This window comes from Salminus brasiliensis, chromosome 13 (genome assembly GCF_030463535.1).
Source record: "Salminus brasiliensis chromosome 13, fSalBra1.hap2, whole genome shotgun sequence".
Lineage (NCBI taxonomy): Eukaryota > Metazoa > Chordata > Actinopteri > Characiformes > Bryconidae > Salminus > Salminus brasiliensis.
In genome coordinates this window covers 4,581,769-4,608,946 of record NC_132890.1, presented here as the reverse complement: position 1 = coordinate 4,608,946, position 27,178 = coordinate 4,581,769, and the positions used below count along the sequence as shown (strand labels likewise).

Genomic DNA, 27,178 nt, shown 5'->3' with positions numbered 1-27,178 from the left:
AGGGCGCCCATGATCCATGACCATGTCCTTCCTTGGAGGCCTGCATACCACTGCATACTAGACCTGCCTGATGTGTTGGAGAAGTTCTGACCCAGTCGGTTCTCGTCAGAGTGGCTCAGATGCTTATGCGTCCCCATTTTTCCTGCTTCCATGCATATTCCAAGACATCAATATGTTAATATTAATATTATATATTCACATAGTACAGATATTGAATACGCACCCATGCATGTGATGTGACAAGCACCACCGTAGTGAGAAGTTTGCATAGGCCTCTGATATTTCCCTAAACGTTCACTCTGCCACAGGGAGGAAGGGCAGCTTCTGATGGGGAACAAACGTGGTAGTTGCTGCAATCCCTGACATGGACATTCCCCATGCACCACGAGGTCGTCAGACAGTCAGTCAGCAAAACAATATTCTAGTGAACTTCCCGCTCAGCTTCAGTTCAACAACCTCAGCACTAGCAGCACTGCTCCGGAAATTATTCATATGATAAACATGCCTTGTTTCTGGACGCTGCAGGAACGCTATACAGCCTACACACATTATTTCGTTCCCCACCTGTATTCCGCCAAAGCCGAAATCCCCGAGCCCGATTGGCTCAGAACTCACACTCACATTCAACCCACCAATCCAAGCGCAGGAGGCGCGCTTCTATCGACCATTCATAGCCCAGGCGGCTTGGAGGGGGGCGGGATTGTCGGAAAACGGGTGGGACCTGAGTCACCGTGCGTGAGGCAGCCACACGCTCACTCACTAGCGTTATTTCTGTCCCCACCCGTACTCCGCCAAAGCCTAAAGCCCGCATTCTGTGCATTGTGATTGGCTAAGACGTCACGCTCACATGCAATTCGCCAATCCCAGCGAAGGCGGTGCCATTTGATAGGCCACTCACAGCTAGGGGGGGCGGGGTTTGAGGAAAACGGGTGGGTTTTAAAAAAACATAAGGCAACTGTAAGCGCGGCGCGCGCCAGATTCTCTCAGTATTTAAACGGCCGTCGGCGAGTGAGGAGCATCGCGGGCAGTCAGTAGTTCATCGGCTTAGACGCGAATTAAGTCGAGTTTGGGCGGGTTTGTCGCACATAATTGACTCTTTTGGATAATATTAGACACTTTTTAACCATGTGGATTTACAAAATCTTGCTCTGCGTGGCTGTGCTGGTTTACTCAGGTAAGTTTGGACTCGAGGTGCTGAGGTGACGGTTGGTCTCCTGTATTGTGAATTAGCTGGTAGCGCTAGTTGACGGTATTCCTCAGTATTCCTCAGTATTGTTGGAAAACAAGTATGCTAGCTAAGTTACAACTGATTTTCTTTGTATTTTTGGGCTCATTAGTTAAATACTGGTCTTATAAAATCACAAATTGAGCTCTCTGATATTGCATGGTCATGACTGAACGGACTGGGCTCTGGGCTAGCTATTAGCACTAACATGCCCAGTAAGTCCTCACCTGCAGTATTAGCTAATAGCTCAAATAATAGTAATTTCACGTGTCCAATATAAACCCAAAACAACAGGAATACTGTACTATGAATCTGCCTGGCTTTTAGTGATGTTGTCCCTGTCTTCCTCTGCTGTTTTAGATACTTATTTGGGGATTAAATGAAGTTTCGTAAACAAGGAAAAAACGTATTGTAGTGAAAGTGGGTTCCTTTCCTTTTCGCCAGAACATCTGGATGGATGAGTCACCAGAGGGAATAAGAGAGAGAGAGAGAGAGGGAGAGAGATGTTGATATAGATAGATACAGCTGTGTGACTCCTAGCTTGCTAGATAACCTGTATGCTGTAAAACAGCAGGGTTGCTTCAGATTCAGATGATCTAGGTTATTATATATTATTATAATATTTTCTTTGACAGCAAAGGTTCCCTTCTTTCCTTCTTGCACGCCTCCGCTGAAAAAGTAGTAGATGCAGACGTCTCCGACAATCCTGAAATCTCATCACAGGACCTACAGGTAGATCCCGCCACGGTTGATGTCAAAGCGAGCGCTGCAACGAGGCAACCCTTGCTGTCAATAAAAACATTGGGGCAAGACTCAAGATTCATCTGTCCAAAGCACACCGTCCTGTGATGACTTTTCTGAATTCTTAGAAACTGCTTCACGCCTGCTCTAAGGACCTTTGGGATCTGTTTAAACCCCCTTCCCAGACTCATCTGCCTCTACAACCGTCTCCCCGAAGGCCTCAGAGAGCTCTCTGGATCTGGGCATGATGGTGATCTTCTTCACCGCTCACTTCAACCATCAAGAGCAGACCAGACTAAATGTCTGAGGTTTAAATAAGACACTAAGACTCATCCAGAATAGTCCTCTCCAATCATAATGAGGGGATGGGGGTGTTCTTACTTTTTCCTCACATGCAAACTATGCTGTTAGTAATTATTCATTATGTTGCATAATGTTGCTAGGAAATGTGTTGTAGGGTTGTGAGAATGGTCTGTAGGTTTTATTGATGTGGACAAATGTATTGGGAAATCCAGGGAAATAAAAAGAGTTTGTCCTGCTTTTGCTGGAGTAACTGTCGCTACTGTCAAGGGAAGAAGGCTTTCTGCTAGAGCATTGTTGTGAGACTTTGATTATATTCATCGACAAGGACATTAGTTAGGTCAGGATGTCGGATGATCAGAACCCCACCTCACCCCAACATCCCAACTCATCCCAAAAGTATTGGCTGGAGCACCACCACAGTTCCACTGCTCCACAGCTCAATACTTAGGGCTTTATACCCCCCCCAGCCTCCTCTAGTACGTTCATGTTGATCTGGTCCTATTCTATTGGAAATACTTATCTTAAAGAACTAAGCAAGCTGTGTTTGTGCTTTGGCACATCTGTGTCATTAATGGATGCAACTTTAAGTAGCATAAGGAGGGGTGTCCACAAACATTCGGACATGCATTTGGTTGGGTAAGAACGCAATCCATGTCAGTAAAGAACGCCTGAGCCTTAGATCTAATTTCAGGAGTTATTTAATGGGCAGGGGTTCAAGCTTGATGTCAGGGGAGCTGCTGTTGTGAATGAGGATGCAGATGTGAATTTTTGTCTTTCCTCCTCCTTCTTGGTCTGTGCTGTGCTTAATATGCAAGCCTGGCTTTGGCTACAGGCTTGCGGTGCTTATCTCCCCCTCTTCTTCCCTTTAAGACCTTAGACTGTGACCATGTCCAATGGTTTTGGACAGTGAGGCGGCAGCTTGTTCATGCATGTGGAAGTTTGTCTATGGTTCAATACCGAGGAGTTTGGTTACTTGGCACGATTTCATAAGGGCCCTCACAATGAATCCACTCGGCCTGAGTCACCATGCTTAATCAGACAATGATGGATGTCCTTGCATCTTATTACACACTCTAGATTACTCTTACACACAGTGAAACACACTGAACTGGCTCATTTTCCACTCCACTACTCCACTGCTTCAGTGTTCATTTGTCTCATAGTGCTGCTAGTGGCAGATCTGCTTAGTGAGTTTTAGTCTTATTATAGCCTGTCTTCGGGTTGTAGACCTCACATGTCTTGTATGAATCTCCAAAAAAGCAAATTTACAGGAGAAAAAAAAAAAATAATAAGTTAATTTATCATGAAATGTTGACATAATGTAAAGAAGAACTGCCCAGAGATCCACATTATTTAAAAAAGTGAAAAATGTAATGAGATCTGATAGATTTTATTTAACATTGTCTTGGATGTTCATAACACAGTTCTGTTTTTCATGGCAGAAAGCAAGAGACACGCTCTGCAGGACTACCAGAAGACCGATGGGGTTCGCCTTGTTGCTCCGCCTGACTCCTCCTTCATGACTAAAAGCAGGAAGATGAGTTTGGGAAAGTGTGCCCGCCGGTGCAGTCGCAACAGAAAACTCCCCTTCACCTGCAGGTATCAAAGCCTATAAAGTCCAGTTCAGCCCCTTTGCTGGTCAGTTGTAAGGGCAGAACAGAAAGCTGCATCTTGTTGAATGAATAGTCTAACTTTAAAAAGTGTTCCAACCAAGCACAATTAAACGCTCTGCTTTGTACCATCTTTGTCTTCCAAGTCATTGACAGAACCCTTTATAAAGACCCACGTTTTCTACCTGTTCGGATTTTTCTTTCAGCTCCCTTTGCTTTTGTTATAATTATTCACACACTTGCATTGTTCCTTAAATATACAAAGTAGTTAATTTAAAACTAAAACTGTGTGCCTTATGGGTAATTCTGTTCTTTTTAGATTGTTAACATGCTTCCAAAATGCTAACTGCACAGAGCTCCTTTTATTTCAAAGTCAGATCAAATCTTTGTATTGAATTCAGAAAGACAGTAACAGTTGCTAACAAACAGTTTGGTTTGTCTTAATTAGCATTAAGAGGAAAGATGCTGGGGTACTGTGGGAAATGTAGTGTCGGTTCTAAACTTATATGTGCCCAACCCCAGGACATTGAAACTAGGTCTAGTGACATTCTGGTTTATTCATAGAAATTGATGAAGGTCAATACTTGAAGTTTATCTTTGAAAGGACAGTTACCCCCAGTGAAGCACTGAACAGTGACTGTATAGAGAAATGTCTTGCCTGTGCCCTCCAGCATTTCTCTTTCCACTGGCCTAAGGCACACTGCACAGTGTGTTCAGAGGAAGCAGCTGGAAGCTCCATTGCAAGTGAAAATCTAGATTCAGCAGATCAACTACTTCCTATTTTCATGTTTTGGGTAACAGCCTTTTTGCACCTTAGAAGAGAAGCAGCACCCATACTTTGTAGTGCCACTGAGATGAAGACTTAGTTGCTTTGTTAAGGCTTTACCCGGAAATGGCTGTTGATTTGAAGAGTAGCCAGTAGTCAGTATACTGTCTGTAACAGCTAGTTGCCATTTCCTTCTCTGATCTTTATCAAAGGTTACAAGACTGATTGAGTTAATGTACTAATTTGCACACAATCTTTCTCTCTAGGGCATTCAGCTTTGATCCGAACGGCACAAAGTGTCATTTACTCTCCTATGATAACTTTACTCAGGGTGTCCGCATAGAGAATGACTTCAACTTTGACCTCTACCAGAAAAAAGGTAAAACAATCACCCTGATTTTATTACCTTTATCTACTGTCCTGCTGCTTCAGTTTAACAAAGACACTTAGCCTTACATGATTTTGAATAGAATAGAGAGATATGTTTCTATTCAATGGGAGATTTTTGACATCTTCACATCATGTCACAAACTAATGTCATTAGAAACCTTAGTTGCTGACACAAAATGCAAATGCACACACAGCTTGTCTAGAAGTAAAGAAATACTGCCAATAGAACAGGACTCCGTGGAGCAGATAAACATAAACCTATTGGCACCATGCCTAATGCCAGGTGGGGGCTAGAGCAGCACAAAAGATCCCAGCATTGAGCTGTGGAGCAGTGGAAGAACTGTGTTCTCTGGAACGATGGCGCTTCATCCAGCACGTTTGGGATGAGTTGGGGACTTGGGGACGAGGTAGGGTGGTGATAACCCAAGACCCTGACCTCACTACCTCTCTTGACACTGAATGCAGTCAACTCCTAATAGAAACAATAAATGAGCAGGTGTCCCAATACATATACAGCTTAATTGACAGGCTTTGCTTGTTTTCAAGCTGTACTACTGCATCCTAAATAAGCAACTGGATGTGTTTGACACATCAAAACTCAGAGTTTTGGAGTATTTGGTAAATATCAGTACTGAAAAATGACTGAGAAACCCTCATTTACAATACCTCTGCATGGCATGAGTGGCAAAGCGTTGTCTCTGCTGCAGTTTGCCTTTGTTGACCATTCATACACACAGTGTTTGCCTTGCAAAATGGTCCAACAGGCCTATACAGGACCTTCTTACTTGGGATTTAGTTCTACACAAAATTAATGTGTGTAAAATTAGATTAAATTGTGTGTAATGTCATTCATTTGTTTTGATGAGGATTGTATTAAAACCCGACTTGATTAGCCAATGAGTGTGCCAATGTAATGTGTGTTATTTAAAAAATAAAAAATATAATTCGAAGTGTCTTGTCCAGACATTCAATATGTATAAAATAAATAAATATATAAATAATAGTATGAAGTGGGTGTAGAGTGGGAAGGGTTTTCTCTTATGTGTGTGTGAGTGAGAGGTCAGTGGGGAATTAAAAATCTAGAGTGAGCTGGAAGTCAAGCGATCACAGACTGATTTTAGCAGAGAACGGAAAGTCCTGCTTATGTGCTCTACTAAAGGTTCAATCAACTTGATTACCAAACCCATTTGTTCAGTATAGAAATGTTTGTTTAATTAGTGCATTCGTTTTAGTTTACAGACATTAAAGTTAACATTTGCTTCTTTGGAGCCATTCATGCCAAATTCCAGCTGTTTCCAAAGAGTTCCGAAGACTGTAATGTGTAGCTGACCTACACATTACAGTACAGATTGCATTTTGGCACAAACATAGACGCATTAATAATCGTACAGACACTTACAGGAACACACCCACTCACACAAATACACACATCAGGAGTTGATCTCTACAGTAAGATGACGCAGCATTTGGAGATTGTATCATTTATCACAATGGATGCTGTGTCAGCAATGAATGATACTAAACAGGAAATCACAAATAATAGTAGCATTTCTCATCAGTTTTCTGTGAAATAAACAGGAATTGATTAACTCATATTTGTCATGTTGTCTCTGCAGACTTTGTAAAAGAGTGCATCATTGGCACAGGGCTGAATTACAAAGGGAAGACATCGAAGACCGAGACTGGGGAGGAGTGCCAGAACTGGGACTTGAACACCCCACATGAGCACCAGTAAGACTCTCCCTTCATTCTGCTTTCTCTGTGGTAGCTTTTCCATCCACTGAGTTCTGGTGAATTTTGAAAATGCATAAATGAGAAAAGCCTATAATTTTGAAAAAAACAAAAAACAGAATTTAATGCTAGGACGAGGTGGAGTGATGAATTTTTTTTCCCCAATATCCGTTGACGAATCGAGCTGTAATTATTCTCTTATCCGTTGGCACGGGTAGCCGGCGGCTGGAGAAACAACTGACCCGAAAGATTGCTTTCTACAAATTCAAAGCTGGTCTGAAAAAGAACTTTCCTATAGTTGTCTGATGCATTCCCAGTGGCCATCATCAGGGTGGCACAGAGATTTCAGCCCTCATTAGGTGTGATGCTGCTTGTCCAGGCCGGCGTCTCTGAACTGTAAACAACACAGATATAAAAAAGATTGCAAATCTCTCCATTCTGCATGCTACTCCTAATCACGATAGCCTTTTTCATCTAAAGTTTCTTCGTAAAACTGTAGTGGCTGGCAGCACCACTTTTTTTTCTTCTGCTGAAATTTCCTAACTGTGCATAACATTTGTGAAATGTTTGAATGAAAACCTGGCTTATGTTTAATTTTTTAAGGCCAGTTAAAAATAAATTTGTGCCTCTCTATGAATATCTGAATCTAAGAATTTCCTTCTGTGTAGAACACTTTTAACTCCCCTTTTTCATGACCCAATTTACTAGAAACATTTTCTCTGCAATTGAATAATAAATGAAAACCAGTTGCATTGAAACAGATGCATTTCAGATCTCACAACACTCTGCTTTGATGATTTTATTTCACGATAAAAGGGTTATGTGATTTATTCAGCATATTATTAGAGCTGATTCTTTGGCCTCCAGCTCTGAGAGTGAGCTCAGCTTTGTAGAACTCAGCTAATAATGCAGCAGAGTCAGAGGTCAACATGCCTGTGAGAGTCCAGCAAGAAAACTACAGGACATTTCTTCTTGCACTGCACTAAACTACTAATGAAGATGGCTGGAATACAGTGATACCTATACATACACAGTTGTGAATCGCTGCACGTTTGTATACAGAAAAAGCTCTAAAAATAACTGCACTGAAACTGTGTGGAGTTGGAAGAGATGTTGTGTTTACAAGGTCATTGTGGAGGGTCAGTGTAATGGTGGGAGTCTGAAAGAAAGCAGGACAAAGCTCAGATAAGATAGCTAATGTGAAGGGCTTATTTGCCAAGAGTTCATTATGACTGCAAGGGTTCATTAGGGATGCTGTCAGTTTATTGCCTGGCTTTTAGTAGGGTGAGAGAGAGAATAGTGAGATCCTGTCTCCCTGCCAAAAGAACTAAAAGAACTGTCTCCTGACTTCAGAAAGCTGCCGGCGCATGGAAAGTTGATTACCTTGAATAGACCTTGTTTTAAGTCTGATTCCCTCCCCTACAACCTTTTATCTTTTCAAATGGACATTTGTACAGTTAACAAGTCATGCTTGAAATGCTTCCCTCCCCTATCATTTATTATTTTCCTTTGTAAAAGGATGTGCTTCTGAACATACAAAATGGAGTCATAGGTTATATTAGGGGTATAATGGTACGTGCATTCATCCTGGTATGGGCAAATACAAAATATTGCCTGCAGTCTACAGGGAATATGAAGAAGTTCATCTGAGAATATTGATGAATGTCATGCAGACCCATATTTCACAATCGAGAGATTTACACGGAAACCATAAACTGTAAGCTTTTAATAGGTTAGCATGGCATACTGAGTTTAACTCAAGCTGGTTGGCCTATGACTAGGGCTTTCCCATTGTACTGAACTCATACTGAACTGTGAGTACTGTTACACCCTGTGTCACTATGCTAATGAATTTGTTACAGATCTTTTAAGGTTAATCATAATAAAGTTTATGTATGTGAAGAAAATCACAGCCTTAAAAATAAAGGTGCATCAGATGAGCAATGGTTCCTTAAAGAAGAAGAGAAGAGTGTTTGTAATAGCTGTGAAAGTCTAAAATCCTTCACTTGATGGACTGGTTTACAGGTTTAGCTCTTTTACATCTATTTTTTGGTTCTTCTATGGCATCACTCAAAGAACTAGCACTTTTCATTTTAGGAGTGCAGCAGCAATTTTCAAAGGAAGATCTATTAGAAATGCTTGTCTAAAACCAGAAATCATATGAATAAAGCTCATATTAAATATATAACAGGTAGTAGCATTGGCAGCAGCACTGAGATTGCAACAAAAAAGTGCCATTTACGTTTCAGTTTGAGAAGACAGTACAGATCTTATAGGGATTTATGGGAAAACTCACTTCCAGGTTCAGGGGAGTAATTTCTTAAAGAGATTTTGAGTAACTCGGTTTCCTCACACATGGGCAAATGCAGTTCAATGAGCTTTGAGGTTTTTTGTGCTACTAAATGGCATCCTGCCTAGTGCTCCCCTTTGCTCATAGTCAAATGGAAGGTCAGAGGTACATTTCCAGTCTAAAGAGTTATGTGACGTGTGAAAGATGTTCTGCGGTCAGAGAGTCTGTTTCTTAAAAAAACCTCAAGGAATCTGAGAGGCTCTTGTCTCTTTTGATCTGAACCTGTGTCATGGTTTTGTGATTTAGTTTTTTTAGTGGGAGAGTAGAGGAGGAGGACTTGGTACAGGCAATTTCACAATCTACAGTGATGATCTGTAATTCTGTTGCCATTTTTAAAGTATTGGGACACCTGCTCCTTCATGGTGTAATCTTCTCTACTGTGAGAATTTAATTACATTTAACAACAAGAACATGTGATGTGGGATGATCACCACCCCACCTCATCCACTACTCCCTTACTCATCCAAAAAGTATTAGATTGAGCACCATTTATTATTCCAGAGCACTCAATGTTGGGGGGGGTATTTATATCTCTCTAGACCACAGCTGACATTAGACATGGTGCCAGTATGTTAGCATATTTATCTTTACCAGCAATGAGTGCAACATAAGGTAGCTGAGTGCATTCATTCGAAGAGACACACACAAACCTTTACACATAGAGTCTATGTGACTGACGTCAAAAAGAAAGACAGCATTTTGTTAATGTTGGCACACTGGCATGGAGGTGTATGGCCTGATATAGATTGGCACTCTGTCCTGGGTGAACCCCCAGTGCTCGTTGCAGCCCTCCAGCTAGATGGTCATTTCCGGTTGAAGATACTCTGTGTGCAGTTGGCTGGCGTTTCTTACAGGTGTGTGTGAGGGCTGAGTGTAAAGGACTGTGTAGAGTGTTGATTTTAAAGGCTCCTTGGGTATTAGAAAGATGTTATGTAACTTCAGTCATGCAATGTTAATATTAATGTTAATAGGCACAGCTGTTTATTATTTCCTGAATTTACAGTTGAAATGAAAAAGATAACATCTCTTGAGCTCACCCTGATTATATCTTTCCACCATTCAGTTTCTTACCTCAGCGACACAAGAAGAAGGACCTTCGACAAAACTTGTGCCGGAACCCAGACAACAGCACAACGGGACCATGGTGCTTTACAAAGAATCCCAACATACGCTACCAAAACTGCAATATTCCTCAGTGCTCAGAGGGTAAGGAACAGCCCGATCTCCAGTGTTTGATGTGAAAGAAAAGCTAAGTTTAATGTCATTACTATTATCATTTTGGGACTGCCTTGTTTGAGGTACATTGGGAGAATTTCACACCATGAAGCCATGTCGAGCCAGAATTCTTGCATGCACTTTGCAGTTCGCTAAATCAGGACATGGGAGAATGTGGAGTGAGTATGCAGAGTAAACGTCTTTTTTTTTTTTTTGCTGGAGATAGCGATCAGGCAAACAGAGTCAGCCTCTTGTCTATTCTGAGAGCGCTGTGGTAAAATACGACTGGGAGGAGGGTTTGTTAATAAATTAGTTTCCCATAATCAGAAACACACACAGAGGGATGTAAAATCAAGGTTTTATGAAAATGGCCAGCATAAACATCTGTTTCCAATATGCTGCTCCAGTCTTTATAGCGAAGAACAAGACATAACAGGATTTAGAGAGCATGCTGATACTTAGGTGACCTCTCTCCGCTGTGACGTCCAGTTCACTCCAACAGTGGGCCGTTATGACTAAGCTCCTACGCTAACCTTTGATCGTATGAAATCTGTTTGAAACTACAGGGTGACTCTGGAGCCATATTAAGGCGAGGTGTTAGCCGATTTAACGCTTAGTTGGAAAGCTTCAGTTTGAGACATACACTATATGGACAAAAGTATTGAGACACCTGCTCTTATGTTCTTCTGAAAATCAAGGGTATTTAAAAGATATCCAAAAGATTCAAAAGAAGGCTTTCTATTAGATTTTGGAGCATTGCTGTGAGCGTTAGTGAGGTCTGGATGTAGGATGATCACCACCCCACCTCATCTCCAACCTCCCAACTCATCCAAAAAGTATAACATGGAGCACCAACCATCATTCTGGAGAACACAGTTACACAGCTCAGTGCTGGGGAGCTTTATACCCTTTCTTTGCAGGGTCTAGACAAGCTGTGTGTGTATGTGTCAGCAATAGATGCAAGTTAAAGTAGCTGAATGCATTCATTGGAAGGGGTGTCCAAAAACATTTGGATATACAGTGTAATAGCAGGTCAGTTACTACTGGATGTGAAAGATGTAAAAGATAAATTACAATTAAAATCACCCTAAGCCACGATTAGGTAAAATGTGCAAATGCAATCATGTGTTTAACATTCCATCATCGTCTGATTTTTTTTCTCTTTCGTTTAATGCAACGGCCACGCTAAAGTACATTTATCTTCCCTGAGCATGCTAATGTACCTCAGCTGTGTGTATAAGTATTCCTCTGGGCCTAGTCCTCTAGACTGAGATTCTTACCAGCCGTGTTCCTCTCAACAGTGGAATGTATGATGTGTAATGGAGAAAGCTACCGAGGACCCATGGACCACACGGAGAGTGGCAGAGAGTGCCAGCGATGGGACTTGAACGAACCTCACAAACACCTCTTCCACCCCAAAAGGTAGGAACTTCTCTTGGTTAGAGCATCGCTCATGGGACAGCACCAATCACCAACACTCTGGGAATTATGTAACCCTGCCCCAATGATTAGCACTGCTAATGAGAGGACGGCAGTCGCACTGTGTACATAATATGAGAAGACCACGCCGATTAAGCAAGCAGAAAGAAGTGTATACACATTTCTCACACTATTGTATAAATCTTCTGGGCACTTTAGGTTTGTTCAAATCGTTTAATTTATGCCTCTTGCTAAATATTTGCATTATCCATTATACTGTGTAAATCCTTCATAGGCAGAGTATTGTAAAATATGAGAGAACCTTGAGGGCACAGTACCAAACAGTGCTTAATCCAAACAATTATTAATCTGCGTTCACCATAACAAGAGAAGGTATGTGAATATTATAGTTGTTTACACACACAGTGGCATGCAAAACTTTGGGCACCCTACTTTAAGTTGCTGTGTTGTCTGTAACTTGCACACACAGTTTGTATAGTCTCTGTAGAGAAGTACTGCCAATAGAATAGCCCTCTCTGGAGCAGATAAACACAAATCTGTTGGCACCATGCTGCCTAATGCCAGGTGTGGGCTAGAGGGGTATAAAGCCCCCCAGCATTGAGCTGTGAAGCAGTGGAAAAACTGTGTTCTCTGAAATGATGATGGTGATGGTGTTCCATCCAATACTTTTGAGATTAGTTGGGGAGTTGGGGATGAGGTGGGGTGGTGATCATCCAACATCCTGACCTCACTAATGCTCTTGTCGCTGAGTGCAATCAAATCCTCACAGCAACGCTCCTCCAAAATCTAGTAGTAAGCCTTCTTACAGTTACTCCAACAGAAGCAGGATATTTTTTAATTTCCATTTGATTTCATACAAAACAAAGAATGTCCCCAAACTTCTGTCCATAAACTGTAACTTTTTGCATGGTCTCAGATCTTAAGTAGCTTGTTTGGACAATAGTTTGAGCATGGTTGTAGTAAGGAAAGGCCAGGTGATGCAAAATTCCAAGCACATTTCAAAATCCACAAATAGGGCTAGCTGTAGGTTTTACAAAAAGCCTGTGGATAAACCTCAAAAGAGCAGTGCAACCATACGGCCCACAACCCTCGCAGAACTAGAAGCCTTTTGCAAGAGAGAATGGGAGCGAAAATCCCCTTTAAATCACATTTCGCAAAGCTTTAGATTTGTTTTTGGTGCCTTGAAAAAGATACATCTCAGTGGGTACAAAAGTACATCTCAGTGATGCATGGTGTACACATGTGACACTCGTAATCAAAGACTAAGCAATAATTGCTTCTTAAACCAACATCAGTTTCAGCAACGTTTTACGCTGCATCCACACCCACCAAATGTACTTCTTAACTTAGATCCAGGCAGCCTTGGGAAACAACAGTGGCATGGCTTTAGAAATAAATGTCAGTTTGTTTAGCTGCTCTCCCATAAGAGTTGCTAAACTCACAAGAAGCGAAGCTCTATAATCTCACAAAGAGCTGCTCGTACTACATTTACCTCATGAGGAATGGCATTTGCCAACAACTTTTGAAAACATTTGAAAAATCAATAAAGTATATTCCCAGCACTTGCCAGTGTGGGAACTGTGTCATGTCTCTGTTTAGCATAAATCAGCGGAAAAGTGACTGTTTTGTGTGAACCTGCCAAAAAGGCAAGTTTAGTCATGTTGTTTTAAGCTTTTAAGACTTTTAAGGGTTCATCCAAACAGTTCGGAGAGACCCCACTGACTTCAGCAGTAGCTCTGAATGGGTTGCTCTTCTTGGCTGCAGGTTATTGCCATTTCTCTTTGTTGTAAATCAGCATCGCTGTGTATGTGGGCCAGCAGGAGTGTGGTGTGTTGAGTTAGCACTGCCCCTTCTCTGACAGGTATCCAGATAACGGCCTGAAGGATAACTACTGCAGAAACCCAGATGGGCGCCAGCGACCTTGGTGCTTCACCACTGATCCTAACGTTCCCTGGGAGTACTGCAGCATCAAACAGTGTGGTGAGTGTGTTTCTCTGTGTATGTGTCATAGGAATGGTGTGTGATAGGCAGATAGAAAGAAGAAAAAAAGAAGGAAAGAAGAAGCTTGTCAAATTTATAGCTTCCTCTTCTGGTAGCTCCCTTTTCATTTGGGACCCTCACAGGAATGTTGTTTGCAGCAGAGAGAGGAGTGAAGGGTTCACCCATAAAACTCTTCGTTCCCCGCTACACTCCCCGGCTCCTTAAGCTCACTAACGTCTCAGAGTGTTTGTTTTGCCTCATCAGCGCAGCGGTGCGTGGCCTTATCTGCACGAGAGCCAGGCGCTGTGGTTTGGATTGCTATGTAAAGCCTCCATCCACCCTAAGGGCATAACACGTGTGTGGGTCTCCCCCTCACACCACCACAGCATTCTCAGACAGGCTGTACATACAGCAGCCTCATCTCAGCAACACTAACCTGTTATTATAATGACTCTCCTTCACCCCTCCTTCTCCACCTTCTCGCTCTGCCAGGGGTTATTTTCATTAGCAGGACAACAACGTGGTGGTTCAGAGAGCAGCGATGCAGGAAGATTTAATGGCTCTTTAAGCTTTGCTTGAGTTTCAACACTGCAAAAAATAATATCGTAGCAAGTGAAATCTTCTAAACATTTAATATTTCTCATTTTGAGATTACTATGTCAATATTATAAGATTTATTGAGTAGATTCTAACTTAGTTTTACTGGGTTTTAGTCATTTCATCTACTAATTCTACTGGTAGCTAATTATACTTAATATTTGATATATATTATATAATGTGTAATTCAGGAAATATGGACAAAATTATTGGGACGCCTGCTCATTTATTGTTATTATTAAGTATTTTTATAAAAAAAAAAGGTTGGATGATCAACCCATCTCATCCCAAACTCATCCCTGCTCCACAACTCAGTCCTGTGTGGTTTTATACTCCTCTCATGCTTTAACCCACATAAGACACTTAATATAACAAAAAGTAATTATTAAAAAGTAAATAATAAGTTGAATAATCTCATGAACATCTTACTACAATGTAACAATGTAAAAAATCCAGATATTCAGACTAGATTTAAGACTGTCAGTTGCTCAGATATTGCGGTGAACCTCATTTGCCTTCTGCCCTATGTGACAGAAAATTGCAGAACAAAATGACCAGATGTCACAGAAGCTGTGATTCTGCTCTGCTTTTGCAGATTTGTGCTTTCAAGCACTTTTTTCTTAGCACTGAAACCCCTGCACAGATATTACCCATATGCTGTAGGTCGGTGCTGTGTGGATACTGATGCACCAGGCCTGTATAAACGATCATTGCCTCTGTGTGAGTTTAGATGGCCTTAGTCCATTTGGAATGCGTGCGTCCTGTGTCTATCAGATTCCCTTTCTTAAGGCCAGAGCACAGTCTTAAAATCCTTAAAAACCCTGCTGCTCTGCAGTAAACACAGTAAAGCTTTAGGCACAAAGAATCCTATTGTTTCTACAGCTCTGCCTTGCTACTAATGAGGACGAGGACTACATGCCACAGCCTAAGTATGCAGCACGTCAATTAGGCTAAACAATGTTAACATAGCATTACAAAGGCCTGTGTAATGGGAGCACATACAGATTAATTAACTGTTATTTTTTAAATTAGATGAGGTGACTTTTAATATGACTTTTGGTTTAATTAGTGAGGGACCTTCATACATGTCAAACATAGATACATGCTGTCATGCAGCTGCCTGATTCATGAATGTGATTTGATATAGTGAGCTGCAAATTTAAAGGGCATGTCTACGAAAGATTGAATTAAGTTTTACCAGAAGTCTGCTGTCGACTGTTTTTATCAGTCGTACTAAGCAACTGCTTTGACTCACTCGGGAGGCATCGCTTTCCCTCAAGAAAAACAGAGCTATTGTTATTGCATTCTGAAGTACCACAGTTGTAGAGTGAGTGTGATATGTGATTCATCATTTATCATGCTGAAGGAGTTATTGTTTTTGTTTGTCTCTGTCTTTCTGTCTCTTGCTCTCTTTCCCTCTGTCTTTATACACCTTCTCAGACTCTAACAACCAAAGCGACGTTGAAACTACTACTACATGTGTCGTTGATAACGGAGAAGGGTATCGTGGGACAGTGGCGGTGCCTCGAGAGGGTTTAACCTGTCAGAGATGGGACGCCCAGTTTCCCCACTCGCACTCCTACATGCCCCAAAAGTATAGTTGCAAGTGAGTGCTCATTCTTAAGAAATCACATATGGTTGTATGAACTTCTTTATCTTAGATATCTTAATCTGCACAGTTCTCACTTCTGCATTAAATGTAGTTTGACAAGTGCAGAATGTAGGATTGTCATCACCAGATTTCCCACTCTCAAAATGTGCTTATCTGTGGTCAGGACTGGGTCATGTGGTTTGGCGAAATACAGAATTCTATAAAAACAGTCATAACCATTTTCACATTCTCATGTAACGCTAATTTGAAGCTGTAAATATATATATATGTGTGTGTGTGTGTGTGTGGATTCACAATGCAGGGACCTTAGAGAGAACTTCTGCAGGAATCCTGATGGCCGTGATACCCCATGGTGCTTCACCACTGACCCTGACGTCCCTTGGGCCTTTTGCAAGAACATCCCACGCTGTGGAGCCACAGCTACTGAACCTGAGGGTGAGCTCCATTCGCTTGGCATTCAGCACACACATATTGTATTCACTGCTAGGCTTTGTGTATCTAAGGTTGTTTGTACTGCGGTTGTCTAATTGGAAAAATAACCCTGCAGTCTCGTATTTGAGCTCTTGTAGTTTTATGACTCCCACATTTCTAATAGGCGCAGCCTACTACTACTACTACAGATCTGCATTGCCTTATTGGGCAACTGAGACATACAGAGAGCTAATGTGTTCACTGTATGTCCAAAAGTTCATTCCTCATTCCTCATTCCTCATGAGGTACAGCTCATCCAGTATTGGCTACAGAAACATGCTTTTCTCTTTTGGGAAGACTTTACTTTAGATGTTGGAACCCTGCTGTGAGGATTTGACATAAGAACATATGTGTGTTCAGACTCGAATGTTAGGTGATTCGTCCTGGATTTATGCTTCATAGTCCTGTAGCCAACACATGGCATATGCAGCTGCTCTGAAGTATCCCATTCTATTGAGAGTGCTTTTCTGTGGATATTATACCAATTGCGTGTGCATAGTAGAGCATCTTTGTTAGCAGCGGATGATCTTTAAAGTAATTCACTAATTAGACTGATGTCTAAAACTAAGATCAGATCTCATTTGAGTGTTGAGTATTAGAGCAGGGAATAAAGAACTGTATTCTCCACACTCAGCCCCTTACTAGCTTTTCTCCTCCGTTTGGAGTGCTGCTCTCCAAGAATGTTACACAGTCTCTGTTAGAGATTCAGAGGAGGCCTTTTCCTTTTGATATCTGCAGTTTCAATGTTTGGATTTTTTGTTTTTTGTAATGTGGTCTTACAAAAAAAGATACAATACCCTATACAATTTCACTTTTATTGCATCAGTTTGTAAAAGATGCAGCTATTGCTCTCTTTTTTCCACGTTTGCTTTTTGGCATTGGTTCTGGCTGGTCCCTGTAGTCCAAGCTCCTTGAAAACAGCAGTGTGGGAGACAGAATGACTCAAACATTAATCACCATTGACAGCTTCGTGTGACTGGCAGGGCCCAGGGGACCCTGCACAGGAGGACGTACATTGGAGCTGATGCTAAAATCGATTTAGCTGCAGTTCTGATTGGGGCCACTCGGGTAAGAGGCTCAGGGAGCATGGAGAAACAGGGGCTGTGATGTGATGTGTGATCAGCTCGCTGTAAACCTGACAGGCTTTTTTGGTTGCATACGCAATAAAATCTGAGTGGGACCATCGGCACATCTGCAGCACATCTCTTACAGTTTGTAATCTGCTCCCCCCTGACCATGTTCCTCGGTTTTCATGTGTTTCAGAGTGTTATAAAGACAGTGGGGAGATGTACAGAGGCAAGCAGACTAAGACCCGTTCGGGCATTCCCTGTGCCCCATGGAGAGATCACAGTGAGAGGTAAGACCTTGTCCTGAAACTTCAACCATAAATATTCACTAGATCTCATTCCATGCTGAGTGACCCTCAGAACTCGCAAAAGGAGTGAGAAGATTAGGAGCAAGTCAAAGGTGGCCTTACAGTCTCATCTCTACCTTACAGTACAACAGGACAATAAACATCTTTTAAGCCCTGACGTTCACTTGGTTTCCATGGAAACGAAACTGGGTCCATTTCTTACACTTTATTCATTGCAGCATCTCAAGGACAGCCTCATAATGCCTCTCTGCTGCTTATGAAATGAATGATCAGTTTGGTTCTTTGGTTCAAGGGTACAGCTCGGTAATACAATTAATGGGGCAGCTTAGATGGCATATAGCATATGTGTTGCATTAGACATTATGTATGATCTATATGATCATGCAGTTTTGCCTTGAGCATATGATTAAAATGATCAGTCCAATGCTAACTTTTTTCCTTTCTTAACCTTGAAATCAATCAGCTAATTATGTGTGACTTGGTCATAACTTGATTTGTCTAAAAACTTATTTTATAAGACATTATCAGGGGCCTATCATTTTTTAGACCATTCAAATATGCCTTAACATTAACATTAACAGATTTTGACAGAATTTATTAACAGGAATTCATAGAATATTGGTATTTTTTCACACCTGAATTTGTATGAACTAAAAAATATGTACAGCTTAGAAAACTATTAAATTGAATTGAAATTGAATTCATTAAAATGACAATCACTCATCAAAATGTATTGTATTTTTTGATGTAATAATGATGTGAATGATTTAATTTAATTGTCCAATTAAAAAATATATATATTTTAGCCATTTATTTTTATTTATAATTTATGCATTTATTGATATTTTGTCTTATTTAGATATACATTTTATGGGGACAAAGAACTGTAATTTATAATCCTGCCTGATTGTTAACTACAGCTTGTTTATATTACAGCTGCTTTTTTATCACATTTCAATTCAGTATTTGTGTGTATTTCTGTTTGTGTGTGTGTGTATTTCCATGATTAAATCAGTCAGTTCAGCAGTAATATTCCTGTTGTACACACTGACCTGAAATGTGTGGTTTTAAATAACCCTTTTTTATGAACAAGGCCCAGGTCAAAGTTCACGCTCTTCCATCTCTGCAGAAACCCACCAGGGCAGTGAAACAAAGCGCAAGGGTCCCTGTATCGTCAGGGTGTATTTGTCTTGCTTGAGAAAATAAGCCCCTTGCAGTTTTTTGAGGAAGAAAAACACATTTTAGTGGAGGACCCCTGTTTTAGAGAGCTTAAAGTGTTAAAGTGAGTTAAAGTGTGGCAGTTGGAGTGACTTAATTCCCCAAGAATTACACACAGTCTACCCCAGCTGGAGCAGCATGCTTTAACACTGACCTCTGCCCTTCCTACACCCACTCCTTGCACAAGCCTCTTGCCATGCACACATCAAAGGTGATCAGGTTCGGTGTTTGGCTTACACCCCAAAAGACATCACGGTCAGGTCAAAGGTCGCTCACAGGAAAGGCTCAGACATGGTGGGTTTATGCATGAGGTGAGACTGGTTGAAAATTAGATTGAAGTGTCTGGCCTATCAGGCCTATCTCCATCTTGCAGATGTTTGCAAGAGTTCGGGTAACTTTGCTCGTATGGAATTCCTGTCTAAAATTTGTAGTGTTTTGACAGTGGTGTTTCCCCAATGTAGAGGATTCCTGACTGTTAATGTGGGAGAGCTGAGCGAAAAAAGGTCATGTCATGAGTATCGCTGAAGCCAAATATTTCGCCATTCCTCCAGAGAGGAGCAACCTCACAGCTAAGCAGCACAGGGCTAGTGTCAAAAGGTTTTTACCTAGACCTCCCGGATTAGACTACTTATGATATTATAGGTGACTGAATTTCCCCCTAATGTTCTCAGACGTATCTGTAAATGCAAGGCATGTCCAAATGTTTGTGGACACCCCTTCTAATGAATGCATTCATGTACTTTAGGTTGCACCCATCGCTGACACAGATGTTCAAATGCACGCAGACACAGATTGTCTATTCCCTGTAGTAAAATGTATATGGGTACAAAGCCCCCCAGCATTAAGCAGTGGAGCAGTGAAACTAAATTCTTTGAAATGGTAGTTGGTGCTCCATTCAGTCCTTTTCGGATGAGTTCATTCAACATCCTGACCTCACTCCCGCTCTTGTCAATGAAAATGTCAATCAAATCCTCACAGCAATGCTCCTCCAAAATGTAGTAGAAAGCCTTCTTTCCTAGACAGTAGAGACAGTTACTCCAACAAAAGCAGGATACACATTTTAATACCCTTGATTTCAGAAGAAACAATGAATGAGCAGGTGTCCCAATACTTTTGTCCACACAGTGTATGTTATTCAAGTGATTCTGGAGTTTGTGTTCTGTGATAAATGTGCAGTGAATTATGTATTTGTGTAACTACAACCCACATCTTATCTCTCTCTATTATGTCATTATGCTAACATGTTCTAATATTTCTAGCATCAGGAAAGAGCGAGAGGTGGTGACACTTAGTGAAGAACTGGAGGGGAGTTTCTGCAGGAATCCAGACAAGGACAAGCATGGGCCATGGTGCTACACCAACAGCTCCCTTATCCCCTGGGATTACTGCGCAGTCAAGCTCTGTGAGTTATACATACATACATATTTATATATGCATAGCTGTATCCACCCAACAGCTGTGCGAACAGCCTTTAGATAGATATTAACCCCTTGAATTGTTTGACTACAAATTCTTATGTTACCACTTATCAGAGTTTGTCTGAGAAGGTTAAAGAGATAACACATGGGCCTCTGTAATTTTATAAAAATGAACATTATCATAACCCTGCCCTGTCTAAAACCAACAAGACTGCTTAGTGTTTTGGTAGTGGTGGCTTTAATAGGTTTTCTAAATTATATAACATTAATAGTTTATTCAGCTCACTTTAAATTCCCACAATTAAATGTGAATGCACCTTGGGAGTCATTAACCCCTTGAGGAGTCGCATTGCATTTAACATCTAAGATCAACACTTGCACATTGGGCTTTACAGCCTGCAGGTCCACTCTCTCTCACACACATACACACACCCATCCACATACTTTCCACAGAATCTTAGTTTAATTAAAGAAAGTAAAGTCCGCCCGGGTTTGGCTGTCAGCACCTCCTCTGTCTCTGTCTCTCTGTCTCTCTCCCATGCACAAGCACACACACATTATAACCTGAGCAGAGGTGCTTCACAATCATAGATCATGCTCAGTCAATGGGAAGCCTAAGCAGTCCCACATGCTGTCCTAGTTAATACAAAGGACCTCACACACACGTTTTCATCGAGACTACGGTACAACCTGGGTATATGCTTATTATTTTAGCTGACTGGCAATTAATAATGAAATCAGAGCTGTAGATGTATTGTAATTTGATCGTATAATTGTTCCTTACATGTTTCTTTACAGGTGACCCATTACCAAATGCTCTACCACAAAAAGGTAAGTACAGGCAGAGCTTGTTTGATGCATCTTATTTGTCTCTGTTTTTCATCGAATGGTTAAAAAATGTGTCTCTTTGTTTTTGGCTCTCTAGCTGAAGTCTCTCAGGCCTCCTGTTTCGTTCATAAGCAAGTGAGAATAGTGGGTGGAGGCCCCCTACCGATTAAAGAGGGCAGTTGGATGGTCAGCATACAAAAAGGGTGGGTAACTTAACAATGACATGACTCCACAAGTTTATTTTTAATTATTAGGACGTTTATAGCAAGTCACAGTAAATATTATGGGAATAAATCTATTCTGATGATACTCTTGGCTGCACTTTGCAGGACCTTTTTCAAAATCTTGTGCCATTTGTATTTGTACCATGGCAACATTCTTATGTGAATTCCCTGGAAATTCCCTGCTAAAAATGCTTAGTGATCTATGTTGTATCATATGTGAAATGCCTGTAATCGTCTGCCTGCTGCATGGTGCTTTATAACGTGCGAAACCCACGTTAGCCATGTATGAGCGGCTCCCGGCCTGATGTCCTGCTGATCTTTTCAGGGCCACTCACTGGTGCGGAGGCTCTCTGGTTCGTGAGGAGTGGGTGCTGACAGACAGAGAGTGCTTCTCTTCGTGGTAATTATCTGCAGCCCTGTTACACAAGCACATCATGTCCTGCGTTTGACCTCTAGATTCTCAGGGCAAAAGGGCTCCTTCTCCAGATCTCTCATCATTTGTCTTACATATCTGACTTAACAAATCAAAGCCACTGATGCTTTGGGACCAAAGATATTAAACCGCCACCATATTTGTACATTCTCACCAAATGCCCACGTGAGAAGATATGAGCCAGCGAGTCACAGAGGGAGTTTGTGGTTGATTTATTGAGTTATTTGTGCATATTCCTGCACAAGCACACAGATGTCATATACAGAGAAGTGTAGTGATAATGATGGCTATGACAGTAATACATGTGCATGCGTATTTTAAAGCTCTTTTAAGGCATAGTTGTTATATCTCCTAGACACTTTTGTACACTTAAACATGTTGAAATAAGTTAATAAGCTTAAATAATAGAAGACACTGTCATTTTCTCCTCCTCAGCGTTCCTGATGTATCAGAGTATAGAGTATGGCTTGGCTCTGCCCACCTGAATGAGTCTGGTGAGAATATCTGGAACAGGCAGGAAAGGAGGATTGCCCATGTTGTCTGTGGCCCAGAGGGTTCTGGACTCGCCCTGCTGCAACTGGCACAGTAAGACCTTTTCTTCAAACATTTTAAACATCCTCTGATAATCAGTGTGATGATTTCTGATCTAGTCTCACCAAATATTTGCTTGATATTTGGTTTAGCCATAGAACAGTGCTGTATAAATGTCCTAATATTGTGGAAACTGGGTTTTCATTGCTTTGTCTATGTTTTCCAGAGCTGCTCTCATAACAGAACATGTGAGGATCATCCAGCTGCCTGTAGCTGGCTGTAGAATTCAGGAGGGCATTGTTTGTTCTACATATGGCTGGGGAGAAACTAAAGGTGAGAACCTCACACCATTGACTTAGTGATTAACATGAGAACTTGACCCAATCTAATAATCAAAACACTTGAACAATCTCCTAGATACTGGACACGAAGACACACTGAAGAGTGTTCAACTGCCCATCGTCAGCAATGAGCGCTGCCAGCAATTGCATAGAGGAAGTCTTCAGATCACTAATGCTAAAGTATGTGCTGGTGGAAAGAGAGACGAAGGAGTGTGTGAGGTGCGGTGCTTTTCACTTATTTTATTAGCGTCATATCCGTCATATCATCATTTATCTTACACCTGCATCTGGAATAACACTGCATATGTGTTGTAATTCTAACAGAAAGACTATGGTGGCCCGCTGGTGTGTCAGGAGAAGGGGAGTAAAGTCATAGTTGGAGTGAGTATCCATGGAAGAGGATGCGCTCGACACAATCGACCTGGCATCTTTGTCAACGTAGCCCAGTATACTGGATGGATTCATAAAGTGTTCAAAACCTACCCCTACTCAGACTTTAATTACTAAAGCAGAACCTTGGAACACCTGGAACTGGACAGTCCAGAGGATCCAAACCAAACTTCTGAAACAAAACCAACAAAACCGACTTGACCCACAACGTTTAAATAAGGAAAAAAGTGTCCAGTATATGGATTCTGACCTGCTTCAGTAGACCTGCTTGCTTACGAACTATTCCAGGATGGGAATGCCTCACATAGGCACTACTTGTGCGCTACACAAAGAAAACAACTGAGAAACAGAGGAGAAACGACTCAAGTCTCTAAAGACTCGCTCAAAATATAAGCAAGGAGAAGGACTACTGGTAAGTACTGCCAGAACCTGCACCTAAGGACTCTAGCAATACCTGAACACTTACCAAAAACCTCAGCTTCTGGAAGAGAATGTTGGCCCTTTGAACAAATATTTTCACACATGACCCGTCAGACTAAGGGCTGGACAAAATCGAGGATTTTGGACGGAGGAATTGACCTGAGCTATAATCTGGATTCATACCCAGAACTTCATCCTTAGACTTCTCAGAGAATACTAACCCATGTACAGTATATTTAAACCCTTATGGAGGAGGTAAACGATTAGGTCCTTCTTAAGGCTCAACTATAAAATAAGAAAGAATACCCTGCAGTATTAGCTGTATTACAGAATGGTGTGTGTGTATAGTATACATGTAGAATATCTTGTGGATAGTGGTATTCATAGAAGGCTTTTAACGTTTATGCTCCTGATAATACTTGAATACACACATGTACAACAAAAACACTGTCTGTTCTAATGGCACTTCCTCATTTCAGGTATTTGAAGGTTTTCGAAGGCTTTGCAGGTGTCTTATTTTGTGACCAGAGAACAGTGTTGTTGTTCGTGCGTCCCCCAACCCTCACTGTTTTGCTTGGTCATCCTTTTCAGAAGCCATAGAAGGATTGGGTGTTGTAAATAGTGTAGTCAGTTGAGTGTTACAAACACTACTGATGCTTGGGTAGGTCTTATAGACCTTTTAATAGAGGCTTTAAGATGTTTTTCCTTCATCTTCAGTGTTGTTCTATCAAGAGGTGTTACACATTTCGGAAAGGAATATGTGTGCATTCATTCTCGACCAAATCTTGACAAAACCACTAGACTATAATGGATAAAAGACAACCTGAAATCAAAGGAGGGTAAAAGGTGATGCATTTATGGTGTAAGAATATGATATACTTATGGAACTCCTCAAGAGTATAAGGGACTGTTTGTGTGTATGTATATGTTATATATGTGTGTGTTATGTGAGATGTAGTATTGGTCAGTGATGTTCAGTTGAATTTGCCACTGGCAGGTTGCAGCTCTGCAGGACAGAGGGAGAGTGTGTGTGTTTATGTAGAACAAATACCTGGGACTTCTTCCACAGGCCAAGAAGAAGCAGGTCTAGTTAAGGAAAGATTCATTTAAATGTTTTTTATATCCTGGATAAGTTGTAAGACAAATCTGTATCCATCAGAGTAATTTCTCCTGTGTGGTCGCGGCCCTGGATTACTCTGAATATACGAGTTTCTCATTCCTGACCTCTTACTCTGGACGGCCTCCAAAAACAATCGACTTGGGAAATTACCTCCAAAACTATGTCAGCTAAAACAAATAACGCACTGAAAGATGGCTCCTAAGTGTTTGCATTCTGAGCACTCCTGACGCTCATTATGTGAGCTTAATTTGTACGTAAGTCGGCTGACACGGCCCTTTAAGTTAAACAATCCTGAAAATGCTCAGTAAATGCTCATAAATATTAAGTATATCAAATATAATGAAAATGCAGGAAAGGAAACATGCATCTCTAAGAAAAAAACTTTACTTTCAATGGACGTCTATGTAATGAGCATTTCTATCGGTCAATTCATCAGGAAATTCTGACACAAACAAAAAAAGGCACAAACAGCTGCCAGATTCAGATTATGTCATTAAAGCAACAATATGAAGCATTTTTACGTTAGTATAGCAGCTTCGAAATTATCTTGTTGCTCTATTACGTAAAATAAGGAGAATAGTGTCACTGTTGTTGCCAGTCCGGGCTGGGCATGCTGCTAACTGCAGTATGTGACTTCATCTACCACCTCAGTCCACATGCTTCTTCACTTTCAGCTGCTGCTTCTGTAGCTCTCAGCTTGTCCAAAAACCGTGTCCTTTAGGTTAGCTCAAAGCTCAAATTACACTTCTCGACTGAAATGGGAGCCCAAGAGTAAGAAGACATGACGGTTTTCGTACAATGCTGCTGTAAATGAAAAACGGCTGGAAATACAAGGTTTTTGCGGGAGAGGAACGTTACAGGGATAACTGATAAGATTGTACGGATGCACAAAGATATCAGTTATAATGATGACATCCAACATTATTATAGACAGATGTTTAGATATCAAAGCAGTATTTCATCCGTTTCACACAAAAACCTTTTATCCATTGTTTTTAATTATTTCACTTTTTTGACTTTGATTAAAATCGAGAAGTTATTAGTTTCATTTTGTTTTTTATAAAGATTTTATAAAAGTTTTTTTTTGTTTGTTTTGTTTTTTTAATTTTTAACATTTCATGATGAATGGACCAATAGAAATGCTCCACAATGACTTGGACTATAATCTTTTTACATTAACTTTAACTAAAATGTTGTTTTTTTTTACTTCTCCTGTAAAGTTGCTGTTTCTGAGGTGACTTTTTTGCAACAGCGGCGATTTGAAGTATTTATTAAATTCCAGAAGAGCAGAATGTTTGGGCGACGCTGGGTTACTGTGCTACTGTATTCATTTTTTACTGCATTTTTAGTTCTCTACAAACCTTGTTTCTCCACTTTTGGCATTTTTCTACGTTTAGACATCATTTTAATGTCAGTTGTTCTTTACATTAGAAATACAAATGCTCCAAAACGACTTGGAATGGAATATTTCTACACTACTCGTTTTTCCTTCTCCTGTAAACTTGCTGTTTGGGAAATACAAGTTTTTTAATAACAGCAGCAAAACACTAGGTTTAATCCAATTGGAAGTAGTTCCAACAATTGCACATGAAATATATATACATATATTTATGGTATTCCCATACCGTATATATGACATTGTGATCAGTGCTGTGTAGTATTTTAGGAATCAGATAAGAAAAGCAAAGACAGAAAGTGCCTGACTTTAGAGATTAAGGGGGTTAATTCCATACTATCGCACAATCGCAGAACAGAAGACTGATTGTAAGATGCTGCCTCTGAAACAGCTGAGCTTAGGTGTGCACAGGTAGTATCATCAGATTCCTCTACACACGGCCATCCTGTTCATCTGTTAGCAGTTTCTTTTTGCAGTTTTTATCCCAACCTTGTGTAAATGCTCTTTGTTTTGTGGGTGCGAATGTGTGACACTCACTCACTGAATGTACAGTGCTGCTATCAGAAAGGTTGTAAATGTCCTCTGTACAGAGTTTCTCCTCACTCATTCATATTCAGTATATTATTCACCTGTATTGTACGCTCATGTTGAATTACACTGACGGCTGTATTTATCCGCTCCCCCTGTGACTGTGTTGGTTAGAATTCCTCTACGTGCCTTTACTCCAGAATGTTATTTTACCATGTCTGAAATAAAAATAAAATAAGCCTACACGCTCTTTCTGCCAGGCCCGATCCATGAGAAACTGTATATTTTGCCACAGGGGTGGCAGAGCGAAGGTGGTCTGTGTTCTAAGGGTTTGTTTCTACAGTCTCCCAGTTTTCCTCTCCCCGGAGTCTCTCAGCCTGTTTCCCCAGACGGGACGCTCGCTATCTGGATGGATGTTTGACAAATTACGTTATGTCTCCCTCTTCTGGTGCTTTTGTTTTTTTTCACCCTCCTTACTTTTTTAGAGGGATGATGCTGATGCTGCTGCTGCTGATGATGATCTTG

The 27,178-nt window shown here is 40.9% G+C and overlaps 1 protein-coding gene across 1 annotated transcript; it reads left to right on the top strand.

The window, feature by feature from the left end:
* Window positions 1-1,010: 1,010 nt before the first annotated feature.
* hgfb (hepatocyte growth factor b) lies at window positions 1,011-25,763 on the top strand. Its single transcript, XM_072695648.1, has 18 exons — window positions 1,011-1,174; window positions 3,712-3,868; window positions 4,912-5,024; window positions 6,652-6,766; window positions 10,180-10,322; window positions 11,633-11,753; window positions 13,633-13,751; window positions 15,789-15,954; window positions 16,262-16,395; window positions 17,695-17,788; window positions 20,284-20,426; window positions 21,241-21,273; window positions 21,368-21,473; window positions 21,820-21,894; window positions 22,363-22,512; window positions 22,685-22,791; window positions 22,876-23,018; window positions 23,124-25,763. Exons 1-18 carry the CDS (start codon window positions 1,126-1,128, stop codon window positions 23,304-23,306), a joined length of 2,151 nt encoding a protein of 716 aa, XP_072551749.1. The 5' UTR covers window positions 1,011-1,125; the 3' UTR covers window positions 23,307-25,763.
* Window positions 25,764-27,178: the final 1,415 nt, after the last annotated feature.